The sequence below is a fragment of the Capricornis sumatraensis genome, chromosome 6, assembly GCF_032405125.1.
Source record: "Capricornis sumatraensis isolate serow.1 chromosome 6, serow.2, whole genome shotgun sequence".
Taxonomy (NCBI): domain Eukaryota; kingdom Metazoa; phylum Chordata; class Mammalia; order Artiodactyla; family Bovidae; genus Capricornis; species Capricornis sumatraensis.
Genome location: NC_091074.1, coordinates 18,071,583 through 18,089,993, shown reverse-complemented (window position 1 = coordinate 18,089,993; position 18,411 = coordinate 18,071,583). Strand labels below are relative to the sequence as shown.

General features: G+C 48.8%; 1 protein-coding gene across 1 annotated transcript in view; it reads right to left on the bottom strand.

The window, feature by feature from the left end:
• Window positions 1-6,041: 6,041 nt before the first annotated feature.
• Window positions 6,042-18,411, bottom strand: part of INTS9 (integrator complex subunit 9) — a 133,040-nt gene continuing 120,670 nt past the window's right edge. The window contains exons 13-17 of the mRNA XM_068973950.1: window positions 15,077-15,201; window positions 14,087-14,254; window positions 9,820-9,918; window positions 8,539-8,676; window positions 6,042-6,685 (exon numbers count right to left, since the gene is read on the bottom strand). Coding sequence (XP_068830051.1) covers window positions 6,509-6,685; window positions 8,539-8,676; window positions 9,820-9,918; window positions 14,087-14,254; window positions 15,077-15,201 — 707 coding nt within the window. The 3' untranslated portion in view covers window positions 6,042-6,508. The remainder of the gene's footprint in view (window positions 6,686-8,538; window positions 8,677-9,819; window positions 9,919-14,086; window positions 14,255-15,076; window positions 15,202-18,411) is intronic.

Below are 18,411 nucleotides of genomic sequence, written 5' to 3'. Positions count from 1 at the left end.
GCCAAAGTGTTTTCCCACAGCTGCTGTACCAGTTAATACTCCCACCAGCCACACACAAGGGTTCAGTATCTTCATGCCCTTGCCACTACTTGCTTCATAATTAATAATTTTAGAATCACAGCCGTCCTAGGAGATGTGGAGAGGTGCCTCACCTAGGCTCCGATGCACGTTTGCCTAATGCCTAACCATGTTCTGTCCCTTTTCATGTGCTGATTGGCCATTTGTGTTTATTGTTCAGAGAAATGTCTATTCACGTCCTTTGCCCACTGGAAAAATATCGGTTGGGGACTTCCCTGGTTAAGACTGCCTTCCAAGGCAGGGGATTCGATCCCTGGTTGGGGAGCTATGATCCGACATGCCATGGTCAAAATAACCAAAACATGAAAAAAAAGGCAATATAACAAACTTAATATTTAAAAAATGGTCCACATAAAATTTTTTTTAAAAAGCTTTTAAAACTGGGTTATTATCGCTGTTAGGGGATTTTGATGAGATTATATTGAATCTGTGTAGATCAGTGGGTAGAACTGAAATATAATAATACTGAGTCTCTAATCCATAAACATGCTGTTCTCTCTTCATGTATTCAGATCTTCCCTAACTTCTATCATCAAAAATTTAGAGGCTTTTTATGTAGAGATCTTACACATCTTTTCAAGTTTATTCCTAAGTATCTCTTTTCAAACTATGAGTGGAACTGCTGATTTTTAAAAAGTTCTTTTTCTAATTACTTGTTATATTACTAATTCTAGGAGTTGTTAGGATTTTCTTTTTTTAAATTGTTTGGAGCATAATTACAACATTGTGACGGTTTTCTTGATGCATCAGCATGAGTCGGCACAGGTATACGTGTGTCCCCCGCGTGGTGCCCTGCTTCATGCACTGAAGACCTTTCTGTGTAAGTAGACTTTTGCTCGTAGCCCTGGAAATCTGCCCCGGTATCCTTGGGAGAAGTTTGGGAGGAACTGTACCCGGTCTGTCCTTTGGGTGAGCTAAGTCCTCAGAGACAAGGCAATGCTCAGGGTATAACAGGTGTTAATAAATGCTCAGAAGGGCAGAAGGGCCCACAGATGACTGGAAAAGGCTTCATAACATCAAAGGTCTTTATTTTGAAAGTATTGTGAACATTGTAATCTAGTTAAAAATTTATATGATCTTAGGAAACCTTTAGTTGATAATGTGTGTGGTAATCCCAAATCACTGTACAGTATGTGAATTACAGTTACTTTTCATTTGTGACTGATTTCATAGTTGTATGCCATGAAGACATAAACTGCCTTAGAAGATATTGCCATGGTTTATTGTAGAGAGGTGTAAATGATAAATTCTGCTAGCATAAGAGGACTCATCTCTTCCCTCCATCCCCAGTGGCTTCACATAACAATATAAGAGAAAGAAGAAATATTCTTTATGCTTAATGATAAGATGTGGGCAAAACACCTCTCAAAGATCTGTGGTTCTATGACTCAAAAAATGCTGAAGTTTAATACATGTAAGTCCCCCCTGTTTTATGGAGATGTTACTGACATAGAGCATATATAAGCTGAAGGTGTACACCATGATTTGATACGCAGATTACACTGAGAAATGATGACCACAATAAGGTTAACTCTGTCCTGTCACATAGTTGCCACTTCTGTGGTAATAACTTTTAAGATCTACTCCCAACAGCTTTCAAGCATATCATACGACATCGTTAATTTTAGTCACAATGCTGTCCCTTAGATCCCTGCAACTTACCCATCTTCTAGCTGGACATTTCTATCTGGCCCTTGACAACCGCCACTCTTCTCATCTTTGAGATTCCACGTGAGTGAGAGCATACCGTGCTGGTCTTTCTCCGACTCCTTTCCTTTAACCCTTAAGCTCCATCCGTCTTGTTGTCAAAGGCAGGAATTCCTTCCATTTAATGGCTGAATAATAGTCCATTGTGCACGTATCCCACATTTAAAAAAATCCTTTCATTTATCAAGGGAAACTTCAGTTTCCATGTCTTGGGCTATTTTGAATAATGCTACAGTGAACATGGGTAGTTCTCTTTTTAACTTTTTGAGGAACAGCAATGCCCTTTTCCACAGTGACTGCACCAGTTGACATCCCCACCGGCAGTGCACGAGGGCTCCCTTTTTTCCACGTCCTTGACAAGGTTTGGTATTTCTCATCTCTTGGTAGTCGCCATTTGGACATGTGTGAAACGGCGCCTCACTGAGGTTTTGATTTCCATTTCCCTAATGGCTCATCATGAGCCCCTTTCTGTGCGCCTGCTGGCCATCCCTATGTCTTTGGGAAAATGTGCATTCAAGTTCTGCGCCCATTTTTAAGTCAGGCGGTTTTCTGCAATCGATTTCTATGAGTTCCGTGTATATTTTAGCTGTTTACCTCTGTCGGATAGTTTGCAAATATCTTCTCCCATGTGATCACCTTTTCATTTTGTTGGGCTCCTCTGCTAGGCAAAAAGTTCCTTCTAGTCTGCTAGCAGTCCCAGTTGTTGATTTTTCCCTTGTTGCTTGCTTTTGGTGTCATTGCCAAAAATTGTTGCCAAGACCAGTGTCGAGCTTTCCCCGTTTTCTTCTAACACTTTTACAGTCTTAGGTCTTACATGTAAGTCTTTATTCTTTCAAGTTAATTTTTATGAGTGGTATAAGGGGGGAGGGGGACCAATTTCATTCTTTTGTGTGTGGTTGTCTAATTTTCCCAATGCCATTCACTGAAAAGACGGTTCTTTCCTCACTGAGTCTTATGGACTCCCTTGTCAGATATTAGTTGACGGTGTGTATACGTGTGCATTTATTTCCGGGCTCTCAGTTTTGTTTCATTGGCCCATGTGTCTGTTTTTATGAGCTTTAATAAAGCTTAAAATGAGGAACTGTGCCACCAGCTTTTTTTTTGGGGGGGCGGGGGGGCTGTTCAGGATCTTTTGTGCTTCCATACAAATTTTTGAGTTTTTTCTTCTCTGAAAGTTGCAATTGGAATCTTGAGAGGAACTGCATGGAATCTATAGATGGTAAAATTCTTTTATGATGTGATTAAGTCTAAAATGTGATCCAGGAACACTGTTGGCTGCAGCCTTCAGCAAGACTGGACGAGTTTGGCTCAGTTCTACACTACCTATCTCCATAATTCAGTGGCATCTTCCTTCAGAATTGTAATTGGTTATTTTTACCGCATTCTGGGGCTTCCCTGGTGGCTCAGTGGTAAAGAATCTGCCTGCACTGCAGGAGAGCCAGGTTCAATCCCTGGGTCAGGAAGATCCCCACCCCACCCCCGGAGAAGGAAATGGCAACCCACTGCAGTGTTCTGGCCGTAGAATCACATGGACAGAGGAGCCCGGCGGGCGCCAGTCCATAGGGCTGCAGAGTTGGACATGACTGCATGGCTAAACCACCAGGTTTGAAAGAGTAACGTTATTTACCCACAGTTCCACAGCGGTGACTTTGTGAGCACTGGAGGTTTTCTGCCTTCACAGTATGGCATGCAGTGGTGAGATGACACTCAACTTTCCTCGTGGCTGTTGGGGAAACACTGGACTTGGGCCCCCTCTCCTCACCAGGCTGCTGGGCTCACATGAACACGTGATCATACAGCTCTGGAGGTTTCTTCACTCTCATTTCTGTTGATACTTCATTGTACAGGTAAACCTCATTTCATTGTTCTCTGCAGGTACTGCTTTTTTTTTTTTTTTTTTTTTAACAAATTGAAGGTTTGTGGTAACCCTGTGTTGAGCAAGCCTACCAGTGCCATGTTCTCCCAGCATTACTTTTAAATTAAGGTCTGTACACTTAAAAAAAAAATGCTCTTGCACATTTCATAGACTGCAATATAAATATAACTTTTACATGCACTAGGAAATGAAAAAATTCATGTGATTTGCTTTATTGAGAGATTTATTGTCATGGTCTGGAACCAAACTAACAATATCTCCAAGGTAAGCTTGTAGTTTGGAAAAGCCAACTTCTGCCTTAATAGGACAACTGTGAGGCCCCAAAGCTTCAAGCCGTGCAGGGGTCAAGAAGAGTAGTTTGTTACCTTTACTTAAAAAGGAATGAACAGACCTGTCTCCTCTTCACCAGCTCGTGATCCCTGGTGGTTACTCATGACGGTACAGTGAGGCAGCAACCACTTGCTGGCGATGGGTTTTGGGGAAAGCCACCCTCTGTACCTCAGTTTCCTTGTCCAGCACTTAGATGTTACCTGTTTTCAGCTACTAAATTATGGGATAATTTGCTACACAGCAATAGATGCTGTTTTGCAGAAAGATCAAAAGAAATGAGAAAACCAGGTTCCTCCTCACTGTTTTTCATGGCTTTTCAATTACTATTTAATCACTAGGTTAATCAATAGGATTTTATTAACATTTTTCTAAACATCACCCTCTGCCCCATCTAGTCTAAGACAGCGTCAGTTGTCACACTCATGCCAGTTCTCTAAGTGTTCAAATGTGGGGGTGGGGAGTAGCACTTGAGTCTTAGAACTGGCCTACAGCAGAAGCAATGCCTACTGTCTTTTCAGACTGGTTGAAATTCAGTTGGAAGTTAGTGCTCCAGCCCCAGGTTGGTATCAACAGGCTGCATTTCCGACAGCAGGTCCCACTGTTTTTTCTGGGTCATCTTTTCACCAGTCTGGTTTGGTATCCAGATACCCAAACTCTAGGCAGTTATTCACACTTGCTGTCTCCTGACTCTCCGCAGGGCAGGATCTGGATTTTCTCTGCTCTAACAAATGATTCTTCGAGTCTTCCTGACTGGCTTCTGCCATGAAGTAGGTGGTGATGATAGTTAAAACCTTCATAATTTCTTATTTCCTGCCCATCAGTCTATCAACTAATTTACATTCACATACTGTTTGTCTCCTTAGTGACCATCTCTCGAGATTAAGACCTTGGAATTGATCCCTTGGGGTTACTTAAACCCTTAACAGAAATCCAGCCTGGACAAACCCAAGCCATTCCTGGACCTGTCACTCACTGTTAGAGGACATTTAAAACAACCATTTGATTTCTGTTTTATACTGCTTTTGCATTTTTCAAGATGTTAAAACTTGAAAAAAACTTACCTTGATTTCTCTCTGGAGTTTTATTAGGAAGCATGCCTACATGTGCTGCATATTTACAGCTCTCCTAAGAACAAGCTAAATTTTCATAGCCCTGGCGTGCCCACCTGTTGCAATGTTCATCTTCCCCCACTCTTTACTGTGGACACATCTGAGGCTCCTCAACTGGAGTGACCTGCTCCTTGGGAACCACAAACCTGTGGAAACATGGCTGTATCCAACCAAGGCTGGCCCAGCTGGAGACGGCAAAAATGAAGTTGTGTTTTCCCTTCTCTAAGGAAGAACTGCTTCTCAGGGACAGGGCCATTTCAGAGAGAGAACTGACAGTCAACTCTCTGTAAAACCTGAGCAGGTAGAGTTTTACATGCTACAGTTCTTGGGTCACTCAAGCCCGCTGTGATGCTCTGCTGCTGCCCAGGCTGGAGGACTGACTTCCACCTGAATTTCGACCAGTCTGAGAAGACGGCAGGCACGGCTTCTGCGGTAGGCCAGTTCTAAGACTTGAGTGCTGCTCCCCACCCCCACATTTGAACACTTACAGAACTGGCATGAGTGTGACGACTGACGCTATCTTAGACCAGATGGAATCTGGTAAATACCTGTTTCAAGCAGTTCCATTATTGCAGATGCAGGCGTCTGAGTTTAATGTGCAGTGGAATGCGGAGAATCTGTGGGAAGGGCAGTGACACAGGCGAGTGGAGCCTAGTTCAGGCCCTCCCCCAGAAGGCCAAGGTCAGCGTTAGCGGTCTGTGCTGCTGTTTCCCATACAGATACAGCTCAGGTCAAGTTAAGCACCTTTTATACAACTGAAGAAATACATTAATGCACACACCAAACTAAAATCTGCCAAGTTCAGTTCTGTATATTTTCATATCCTTTCACAGATGCTAAGTGAATGCATAAATTTGAGGTTCAACAGAACACAGCTACTTCTATAAAAATAAATTTTATTAACAAAATGAGCTCACATTATAAACCCAAAATGAACCTTTGCTAATTTCTTGGCATTGTCTTTCTTACTAGGTACAGCACTGTAGACAATAAAACAAAATAAAATCAAAGCCCAGTTGCTCTGCCTGAGGCCTGTGAAACTGTGACAAATGGGCCCCAGTCGTCATCTTTCACGTTCCTCCCACCACTGACCCGATGCAAAGCTGCTGTGACTCTCACGCCTCCTCAGCCTGTTGCCTTACCTGCCTGGCTGCCCAGGCCTGGGAAGGACACACGCCTAAAGTTTAAAGGGAGAGCTCTCCTCAAACAGTGCTGAGAAGCCAGACTGCGAGGTTCCGCCTGCAACTCCTGAGAAGGTATCTCAAAAGCTGCTGCTTTATTCTTTGAGCGAGAGCCCACCACCACCGCGACCCGCCAGCTGTGGGTCTTCCCTGCCTCCGCTGGGGGCTGGCAGCTGCGGTGAAGGACGCAGGGGTCCAGGGATGTGGGGGTGGCGCAGGCCTTCCCTTCAGAACTTCTGAAGGAACTTGAGGACCAGGTCCCGCAGGCGGACCCGGAGCACCTCGTCGTCGTCACAGATGATATGGGTCGAGTCTTCCTCAATCTGGATGAGGGTCTCAGCTTCCTGCAGCAGGACGATATGGCCCTTGGCTGTGTCTTCCACCTTGATGTCGCTGAAGCCGTGCTGCACCAAGAGGAAAGGGGCAGGAGAGCATTTTAGCGTCCGAGATGCTCCTTCCCTGGTGGCTCACACGGTAAGTAAGAACTTGGCCTGCAGTACAGGAGACCCGGAGGACTCCAGTTCATGGGGTTGCGAACAGTCGGACACGACTGAGCAACTAACACTTTCCTTTCCAACTTTGGCTACACTGAACATTCTAGAAACTGGCATTTTGGACTCTCCTCAATACAATTCTTCAGAGCAGTCCCAGTACCTACTACAGCAATAGAATTCCAGGTGAAGCCCCCAACCATGCAAAAATCTCATAGAAACACCACAGAATTCCTACCACCTGCCTAAGCGTCTGTGTATCATCTGAGGAGCACATCCAGGCACCTGGGTTCAGAAGGCTCAGTGTTCCATCCTAGCCTCCCAGCCACACCTGGGGTCCCTGTAAAAATGCTCCACCCTGTCCCAGGAAGATGCCTTCCTCACCACAGGTACCAGTGACCTTGTGACCTGGCAAGTCCCTCCCGAAGGGGAAGATGCAGCAGCGTATCAAATACTTCTCCAGGGCCCTCCAGTGCTAACTCAGAATCTCCTTACACGTTAGATGGAAAGCTGAGAGAGAAGAAACAGAGTGGAAAGAAGAATGATTTGCCTGAGAAGGACACAACCATGGCCAAGGGAGGTTCTCCGTCTTTGGCGCAGAAAGGGATGTTTCTCCTGCAGGAGGAGATGGGGGCAGAAACTGGAATGGGAGACAGTCGGGTCAGGTCCCAGAGAAGATCAACGCCTGGGAGAGCCAGACAGAAGTAAATAAGATCTTTCTGGGAAAGCAAGGTGTTTCAAGTTTTCAAGAAACAAGTGAAGCGTGAGTCCCACGAGTACAGCCGGGGGCACTGCACGGTCAGGAGGAATGCTGGTGTGTGCATAGCACACGGGGTTCCCAGGGGGTATCCCCACATCACTAGGGGTCAGGGGAGCCCAACAACTCAGGGAAAGCCCTCCATTTGAGGAAGATTAAATGACAAGTGGAGAAAATTCTCAACAAAGACAAAGCCTTTAAGATTGGAAAGCACTCAGCTACTGAGGTAGTCTGGACAAAGGCAGTAACTGACTTAGAAGAAAATCTCTCTTCCTGGAATGGTTTCTAGTGTTAACTGCAGTTCTTCCCGCAAGAAGCAGCATGAAAAACAACTGTCTTTAGCCAACTGCTCCTCTTTTCTGTCAAGGACTCTCTAATTCTGATGCCAAAACAGTGGTCTCTGAAGCCCTGTGACTGAAGCCAGAATTACAAAACACTTTCAGGTTAATAAATTCTTTTTCGTCTTACGTGTAGTCATGAAATCTATTCCACCAGGCACCAGGGATGAAGAGTAGGAAGGGGGGGAGCTGGGGGAGGGACCACCATCCTCCACCATGACCGCTTGCTTCTCTCTCCCACTACCCGTCTGGGAACTACTGGCCCCGCTCCCTGAGCTCCAGGAGATCAGGCCATCCTGACCCCTCTGCCCACACCACACTGGCATCTCCTCTGAGCCGGCCATGCAAAGGGTCTTCTCATACGAAAGTGGGGCCCCTAAGGGGACAGACCCTTTCCTGGCCAGCCCCCTGCCCGATACGTCACAGCTATGTTTCTGAAGAAAGGCCTGTCCTCGGTCTGGTTCCCAGAAGTGGGGCTGGGGGGCAGTCTGGGGCAGCCTGGTAGTGGGGGTGAGGGAGGAAGGTCAGCTCCCCTCTTAACTCTGCAGCTCCCGCCTGGTTCGGGCCCCGCCCTGACCGAGGATGGGCAGATGCTGCGGGGACAGCGCACGGGCTCCTGGGAGGGACGCCAGTGCGGTCAGACGGCGCATGCGCAAGCCCACAGCGCTCACCTTCTCCAGCGTCTGCACGAACTGGTCCACGGGGATGGAGCCGCTCAGCAGAGGCTTCAGAACCTTGCAGTCTGGGATGTCGTCACTGGCCCGCTTTCGCTTCTTGCCGCCAGTGGGCTGGGCGGGCCTGGGCGGAGGCTGGGCAGGAGGAAAACAGGGGTCTCGTCAAGCAATCACCTGGGAGCCCCAGGTCGGTCCAGGCTACCTGCGGGACCCTCTTGATGGGGGGGCCAGGGCCTGGCCCGGTGCCGCTGTGCCCTGTGTTCAGGGTCTCCGTCTCCAGCTGGCTCTCCACACAGTACACACAAGCTAAAGCCACCTAGCTACAGACTCATTATCTTAGCTGGCAAAGATACCTCCTTTTAGCAAGATCCGCTTTTAATTTTCAGTCGACTCAATTCAGTTGTGTCTGACTCTGTGATCCCTGTGGGCTGTAGCCCCCCAGGCTCTTCTCTAAGCAAATTCTTAATAACTCACATTGGCAGCTGGACCTGGAGCAGTAGTACCAGGGCTGAGGACACAGCCTGTGGGGCCACACTGACCAGTTACAGTCCTTCCGTCAAGAAAACGAAGGGCAGAGCAACTGCCCCTACACTGGCGATCGTACAGAGAACTTTGTGAGGCCTAAAGACAGTGCTGGTGAGGACCTGGTCCGGGGCCCAGCACTTTAAGCGGCTGCTACGGGCACACGACCCTGGGGAATGACAGAGGCAGAGCCCAGCCCTGAAGGGGGATGTCCTCACGAGAGTGAAGACAGCGGCCCAAACAGCTGCCCTCCAAGGTGGCAGATGTGCCTTGAAGTGAGGCGTGAGGCTGCGGGGAGATGCCCTCCACCTGCAGGGGCTCCCCAGGTTCCCAGCCCTTGGCCTGACTGCTTCGGGGCCCCCGAGGGCAGGGGCTGCGTCTGCTGTTGGGCCTGCCTCCCCTCCCACCTCACGCCTGCGGGCTCAGGATGGGCACCTGAGGAGAGTTTGTCTACTGAGCACCCCCGGGGGAGCCGATGCTCCGGGGGCTGTGATGGCTCTAGAATGGTGGGCGGCCCCGTCCCTACGAATCATCGTTTCTCCTCCCTTTTCTCTCTCCAAGACACATGGCCAGAGAAATAAGCAGTGCCCTTTCCTTCAGATCTGAACTCTCAGGAAGTCTGACCTCTACTGTGTGCTGGTGTAGGAAGCACTGTCCTGGCGGGCTGGCTGGAATGCCGGCACCTTCTCAGGAGGAAGGCTTCCAGTCCCCACAGGCCCTGGAGGTTCCTCCTGGAGCCCAGCCTCCCCAGGATACCTGAAGAACGTGCTTGTTATCTTTAGTGTGCAGCACAGCCGAGACGGTTGCCAAGGAAATGCCAGGCTTAATCTCCATGGGCACCAGCGAGTCTGCAAGCTGGGAACAAAGAGGGGGGTTTTAGTCAGGTTCCCCATAAACTGGGGGCAGAGGGTGCTGCAGCTGTGCTGCCCAGGGTGAGGGGTTAGGAGGCCACGCTGGGCCACTGTGCACAGCTCAGGGATGGACGGTGAGAAACCGAAAGTTGTACAATGACAGCAGGAGCCTTTAGCACCCCACTTACACCAGTGAACAGATCACCCAAACAGAAAATGAATAAGGAAATACTGGCCTCAAATGATACATTAGCCCAAATGGACTTAATAGATATAGAGAACATTCTATCCACAAACAGCAGAATATACCTTCTACCCAAGTGTACGTGGAACATTCTCCAGGAGAGATTCTCCAGGCCTTGTACGTGAGGCCACAATACAAGTCTCAGTAGATTTTAAGAAGACTGAAATCACATCAAGCATCTTTTCCAACCATAATGCTATGAAACTGGAAATCAACTACATGAAAAAAACACAAGTGCATGGAGGCTAAGCAGTGTGCTACTCAACAATAAGTCACTGAGGAGATCAAAGAAGAAATGAAAAAAATACCTGGAAACAAATGAAAATGTAAATACGATGACTCATAATCTTTTAACACATGCTTATACGGTCATTTATGACAAAGGAAGCCAGAATATACAATGGGGAAGACAGTCTCTTCAATAAATGTTACTGGGAAGACTGGACAGCTACATGCAAAGTCTTGTACCATGTAAAACAAACTCAAAATGGATTAAAGACTTAAAATATAAGACCTTAAACCATAAAACTCCTAGAACAAAACATAGGCATCTTTGACACTAGTCTTTTATCAATTTTATTTCTGGATGTATCTCCTCAAGTACGGGATTCAACAGCAAAGATAAGTGAGACTGCATCAAACAGAAAAGCTTTTGCACAATGAAGGATACTGTCAATAAAACAAGAAGGCTGTCTAGGGTAAAGGAGAAGGTATTTACAAATGATGCACCAGATAATCCAGAATTCACAGAGAACTCATACAACTCAACATACCCCTCTGAAAATGGGCAGAAGACCTGAATAGGCATTTTTCCAAATAAGACACACAGATGGCCAGTTACTAATCAGGCAAGTGGATATCAACACCACAATGAGGTATGACCTCACACCTGTCAGAATGGTGGTTGTCAGAAAGACAACACATAGCTGGTGGCGAGAATATAAAGAAAGGGGACGCTTGTGCTGGTGGGGTGGTAAATTAGTGGAGGTGCTATGGAAGACAGTATGGCGGTTTCTCAAAAAATTAAAACCAGAGCTACCATGTGACCCAGCAATTCCACTCCTGGGCATTTACTCAAAGAAAACAACACACTAATTTGAGAAGATGCACGCACCCCTGTGTTCAAGGCAACATTATTTACAATAGCTAAGATATGGAAGCCACCTAAATGTCTTCTGATGGATGAATGAAGAAGATGCGATAACACACACACACACACACAAACATGGGATATTAGTCATAAAGAAACAATGAAATTTTGCTGTGACAACATGGACAGACCTAGAGGGTATTATGATAAGTGAATTCTAAAAAGCAAACCAAATGAACAAACATAAAAAAAACAAACTCAGTTATGGAGAACAAGCAGGTGGTTGCAGAAGGGAGGCAGTGGCCAATTTCTCAAATAGGTGACAGAGACTGACTCAAGGGGATGAAATGTACATTACAGGAAATACAGTCAATAATATTGTAATATTATGGTAACAGTGTGGTGATCATTTTGTAACGTAGAGATATGCTGAATCACTATGTCATTATGCACCAGGAACTAACATGGAGGAAGGTAGGTCAAGTATACTTCAACTTAAAAAAAAACGGGGGGTTGGGGGGCTTCCCTGGTGGCTCAGTGGTAAAGATTCCACCGGCCAATGCAGGACACACGGGTTCAGTCCCTGATCTGGGAAGTGCCCAGATGCTGCAGGGCAGTTAGGCCTGTGCACAACTGTGGCGCCTATGCTCTGGAGCCCAGCGCCCCGACTACCAGGCCATGTGCCCTAGAGGCCATGCTGCCTAACAGGAGAAGCCTCTGTGACGAGAAAGCGGCACCCTGCAGCTAGAGAGGAGCCCCACACACCACAACTAGAGACAAGCCCATGCAGCAAGACCCAGCACAGCCGAAAATAAATAAAATTTTAAAAGTAGAAAAAGATGTGACAGTGTGAAAAGTTCCCACTGAGAGATCCGTGCACTCTAGGTGCCCGGCCGTGCCCATCCACAAATACCATTTTTCTTCTGATGCGGCGCTGACAAAGGTCAGGCTGCCAGGCAGACCTGTAAAGCCAAAGACCCGGCTGGGGCAGCTCACAGACGGCCGTGGGAGCCGAGCAGGCGCGGGACTCTCCCTGCGCGGCCCCAGGAGTAAAGTCATCTCCATGGAGACTCTGAAGTGGCAGCTCAGCCACAGGGAAGTCTATCCGGAGCCCAGAGACGACTCAGGGAGGACATCTCTGGGAAGGAGGGCGCGGTCACTGGCCACCCCAGAAACAGAGGTTTTCTCTTAATGGAGGCCCGAGGGCTGACGACAGGGCCCCCGCTTTGCACAGGCAGGGAGAGAGGAGGGTCTCCCAGGGAGCTGATCTGAGAAATGAGCATCCACTAGCTGTGGCAACACTGAAAGAACCGAGACAGATTTTAACTCCTTCCTCTCACATGCACCTCCCAGGCAAAACCAAATGACACTTCTAGCTCTCTCTCTACATCCCACATACAAAGATTTACATGAAAGCATGTTTCTAAAAGTATTATCTGCAATTTGAAAACGCAGAAATAATAAATGTCCACCAATAAAGAACAGTGAAATGATGAGACATTCATGATATACATTCATGAATGGTCTTCAGAAGCTTTTGAAGTATCTTGAATGACACAATATACTTACCTTTACACGACTAAGGTATTATATGATACATGATTCAAACACACCCAGAACACGGTGAACAGACAAGGCAAATACACAAAAATTGGAATAGTAATTATGTTTGGTATTCAAACTAGGATTGACTTTTTTTTGGGTCTGTATCCTTTTCTTACTTCCCAAGTTTTCTAGAATGAACAAGCATACTTTTATGGAAAAAATGAATCTTATGACAGGGCCAATCAAAGCCTGAGAAGGCCGAGCAGCCTTAAAAACAAAAGGAGGGCGTCCAGAGCGCTGGTTCTCAGGCGAGGAGCAGGGATCCCACCTGGGCTCCTGGAGACTCAACATTCTGCCTTCCTTTTGCCTTTCACATTGGAAACCGACACATGGTCTCTGACACCAGTGGTTCTCCAATTTTAGTGGCATCAGACCCACGAGGAGGGCTGGCCGAGCTCAGCAGGACTGAGGTGGGGCTGGAGAAACCTGCATTTCCAACAGGTTCTCAAGGCTGCTGCTGCTGGCCACAGTGGTCCCGAGCACCCCGCTGCGATCCCCACGGGAAGGCGTGGGTCCTGTGCCCCAGCACCGCCACAGCCCACATCAGTCGGGAGCTCTACACTCACTGGGGTTAAAGGAGAAAATCTTCACAGAATAAACCCTTTACGTTCTACTAAAATGCATGCAAATGATGATCATGCAAGGGGTGTAAACTTTCCTTACTTTTTGGTTACTTTCATGTCCTCCATCTACTGCTGAATTCAGTGAGACCTGACCCTCACTGGTAAATGAGGTCCAGGAAGGACGAGAAAGCCCACAACCCTAAGGTGGTTAATGACAGAGCTGACAGCAGCGTATCTGTTCTCCAGGCTCTGACCCCCCGGGTGACACACTGAACTGTAATAGAAGCAGCACTCCAGCAGGCCTGGTGTTGACACCTGTTACTTCATTACTGGGAACAGGAGGAGGGGGACTTCCCTGGTGGTCCGGCAGCTGAAACTTCGCACTCCCAGTGCAGAGAGCCCAGGTTGGATCCCTGATCAGGGAACTAGATCCCACACGCTGCAACTCAGAGTTCAGGGCTGGAGATTCTAGATGTTCACTAAGGGCTAGCTCACTGCTGCAGCTGAAGAGGCAGCTGAAAAGCTCAGCTCGCTTCCCGGTTATATGCTAAGGGTCCGTGTATCTTGGTTCATCCGTGTGTGACACAAACTGCAAAGAAAGCCACGCCGGGACGGTCTTCCAGAGACTCAAGTGGAAACCCAGGGAAAGCCCGGGAAGCCCAACGCTCACCTCCGGCATGATTTCGATCTTCTCGTACCGACGCTTGAAGGGCAGGGCGAGGACCTCAGCACGCCGATAGGACATGGCGGGCGGCTGGCAGTCTACCATGAGGTCCATGCGGTGGGACTGCGCCGGGGGTGGCTGGGTGTACTGCTCGGGACAGACCACGTGGAGGGGCTGAGGATCGAGAGGGCGGGCCGGGGGGAGGAGGGTGTGAGGCGGCAGCAGGCCCAGTCCTGACCTCACCCTCCCCACACGCCGCCCGGGCTCACCACAGGGCTGTTTGAACTCCCATCCTCTCAAACCCAAGTCACCAGGGACCAAAGTGTTGGGGGGAGAAGCATAGAAGTTTCAAGGAAAGCCATGGTGATGAGCAAGGGATTTACTGCCTCATCGTGCATTTATTTTCTCACTTTATTTAAGCCACTTTGAGGGTGACATCCAAAGGCCCGAAGGGTCTCCAAGTCCCTGGAGGGCAGTCTCTCTATCCCTGACTGGCACCCTGACTCGCTGGCAAAGAAGAGCTGTGGCTTTCTGTACTCATCTGGGTTTCCGGTCTGGACCTGTAGGCCCACAGGTCCTAGGCAGTGGGCAATGACCAGGCCATGTCCTCAGTTGTGGAGGACACACCACGTCAGAGTTTTTTGGTTTTTGTTTTTATAAATGTCTTCTTTTATTATCTTGGGAGAAAAATAACTAGGAAGCCAGTGTTTACTTCGGCCAAACACCACCCAACTGGACACAAGTGGTCCTCATCAAAAATAATACACTGCTTATGCTTGCTTTTCCTTCCAGTTTCGATTTTTTTTTTTTTTTAAGAGGAGAAACCTCTTTCAGGGTGGAAAGCCCACTAGTCTGGAATCTGGAGAGTACCGGGCCGAGCACCCTGGGGGCGGGGGCGAGGACATCGAGCCCTCGTCCTGCAGAGCAGAGTGCACAGAGGCTCCAGGACGCGGAGCGACCAGCACAGTGGGCCCCCCACTGCCCCGCCCCCTGTACCTGCACTTCTTTGAGCAGCTTTGACACCTGGATGAAATTCAGTCGTGTATCAATGGGACAGTAGATGCATTTCATGGCTAAGGGCTGGTAGGGAGCCAGTGCTTCCAGGTACGAGAAGTCGGGTTCTAAGGGGAACGCAAGAGAGGAAATTAAAAATGAAGGCGCCGGGGGCTTCCCTGGCGGTTCAGTGGCTAAGACTCCGCGCTGCCAATGCAGGGTGTCTGGGTTTGATCCCTGGTCGGGGAACTGAAAGTAAGTATTAAAAATGAAAGCAACAGAGGGGTGGCCACGTGAGGAAGCGGCTGGTGGTCAAGGCCCAGCGGATGGACAGCAAGACAGCAAAGGCCCTGAGGGTACAGGAGAGAATCCTGACTTGGGGGGAGAGGAGTGATTTCCGGGTAGAGAGAGGGAGAGGCTGGACCAAGTGCTGCAGGCCGGATGTGGAGCTGCAGGCAGGAGTGTGAGTTCAACACTGACCGAGAGAGATGAGACAATGAAGGGATACCTAAGTAAATGAGGGAGAGAGGAAAGTTCTTTGAAAGAAGATGCCAACTAACAAATGTAGAAGAAACCATGAAATTGGGGAAAAAAAAAAAAGTCATGCATTGGCAGCCATTGCAGGAATAATTTATTCAGACCAGAATCATCAATAGATGCTGGAAAAATTAGATAAACCTCTGGGGAAGATCAGATGAACAGACAGCCTCAAAGCGTCCCCCAAGAGATTAATACAAAAGTGGTGACTTCACAGTGGAGAAGTCTGGCGCAGGCCACTCAAAGCAAGAGCTCAAAGATCACCCCCACGCAAGAGACAAATCCCATGCCTCCTACTCGACAGGATGCAAAGAAAAAAAAGAAGGATCGTGACCTGCGTCAACGAGACGCCTGTGCTGAGGCCGCGGGGCCCATCCGTAGCACCAGTCCAGCGCCCAGGAACTGTCCTTGCCTCACTGGCCGGCCTGTTCTTTGCGGAGCCCCACTAGAGCCAGCCTGCCAAGGACTGCTTACTCTAACCGAGAAAGCTGCCCACCTCGGGCCAAAAGCACTCGCTTAGTCCTGGCATGATAAAAGACCTGCAGGTTCCTGACACAGCCTGTGCCCCGTGAGGACACCACTTCCCATATGTAGCCCCCGGCTTCCACACACTGCTCCTTACCCGGGGAACTCTGGAGAATGCACAGAGCTTCCAGGTTTTTAAATGCTCACTCTTCCAGTGGATCCTGTCTACCCAAGAAGAACCCAGAAACCCCCAAAGGAGCCTGACCTGCCTGGCGGATGACTGCCTCTCTCTGATGGATACTGAGTATCCACTGTATGGATACAATTCCCAGGGGTCACACAACCAGAAAAAGTGGCCCAGAACCTGGCGGACGCTGTAAATGACACAGCTTGTGCTCTGGAAGTGCAGCACACCAGTTTAAATATAAATTCCTGACCCAGACAAATGCTGGCTGATGCACGTCACGGACAGTCACGTAGCCCTTGCTTTCTTTTCAGCTGGCTGAAGGGAAGTTTCTGGTCTCGAGGCACTTCTGTGCCTTGTCCTACCGTGCCCACTGTCACATCAGAGCCAACAGCCTTCAGAAAGAACAGGAGCCCCCCCTTAGTCCTACTGCTGATAGCGTTCTCCAGATGACTTCCTGTTTAGCCGAACCTGGCAATCAATGGTGAGGCTCTGGGCGGTGTGAATCTTAAAGCCTGGCTTCCTCTGCCTGTGGCTAACAGGGGGCCTGGACGGAGCATGGCTGCAACCACCAGCTGCTCCTCTGAGCGCTTCTGTCACTCGAGGCCAGGTCACGTCCTCCCGCTGCACACAAACCATCCCACACGAAGCCAACGTCACAAAAGGCTGCTCAGTGACCACCATGGGTCAAGACCGAAACAAGGCCGTCTGTAGTCATTGCTGAGCCCAAGACCACAACCCTGTCCAAACCGCAAAACAAGCAAATGCCACCCTGTCCTGGCTCTGTTCTTCTAACCATCTAGACAAGAATCAAGATGTCCAAGCAGAGAACTACTTCCGGTCCTGATGACACCCAAGCTGGAGCAATGCGCCCACCTCCAAGATCACCCAACCCAAGGCCCAGCCTGTAAGTTCTTTTGACCATGTCCTGCGACGCCTCCTGCCTCCCCCTGGCAGTCTCCCCGACTCACTGCAATGAGTTAGCACCCAAGTTTGTTTGATTACTGGGATGTTCCTGGTGGTCTCTGTCTGGCCTCACTGTAGGCTGAGCATGGGGAAGGGGCCACTTGGCCCCAAACCTTTGGCCATAACTAGACTCCTCCACCACTCATGTCTTAAAAGTCATGAAAAGGCAACCGGTCCTTTCTCCCCAGGCTTTTGGGCCAGGCCTTGTAAGAACTACTTCCTTATAACATTCACTAAAAGCACAGAGCTGCCCAAGGAGAAGCCACGCACAGTCCCATCTTACAGAGGTAACTTGGCTGAGGTTACAGTAACTCTGCCTAGATTTCATATCAAGGCTTTTTAACTTCAATGCCCATGAGAGTTTCAAATCCCAAGACTATCTGAAGACTCTGATTGATAAGATAATGATTAAGTAAAACCCCAAGCCAGAGCAAACTATAACCTAAGGAGAAAGATCCATCTTAGTCAGTAATTCCTTAAGTGAAGTTGCTCAGTCGTGTCCGACTCTTTGCGACCCGTGGACTGTAGCCCACCAAGCTCCTCCGTCCATGGGATTCTCCAGGCGAGAATACTAGAGTGGGTTGCCATTTCCTTCTCCAGGGGATCTTCCCGACACAGGGATCGAACCCAGGTCTCCCACATTTCAGGCAGACGCTTTAACCTCGGCTCCACCAGGGAAGCCTTTAAATACAAGAATACAGTCTCTCAGAAAACCTCCTATAGAGACACGGAACTTCAGATCCAAGTACTAACATCAAAGATTTCAAGGGAGGAAAGGAAGCCAGGTTGAAAGAAGGGGGAGGAGGCGGGAGAGGGGGGCGAAAGGGGTGGCCTTACAGACGTCTTCTGCCACCTACAGATACCCAGGCATTATGGGACTTTTCCCTGGGCCTCCAGAGAAGGGAGGACAGGAACTCGGCCCTACCAGATATCAGACCAGACCAGAACCAGAATTCGAGTTCTCTGCCAAGAGGAGGTGACCAGTCTCCAATCCTCAGCTCAGGCTGAGGGCCCTTCGACCAGATCCCTGCGTCCAGGACCGGGGGACTAGAAAAACAGGGAAAGATAGGGAGAGTTAAAGAGAGGAAAGAGAGAGGGAAGGGGAGAGAGGTCAATAAAGTCTCCTTTTCCTTATTGGTCGGGGCACTCTGGCCAGTTGTCCGCAGCAGGAGGAGACCAGGGACAA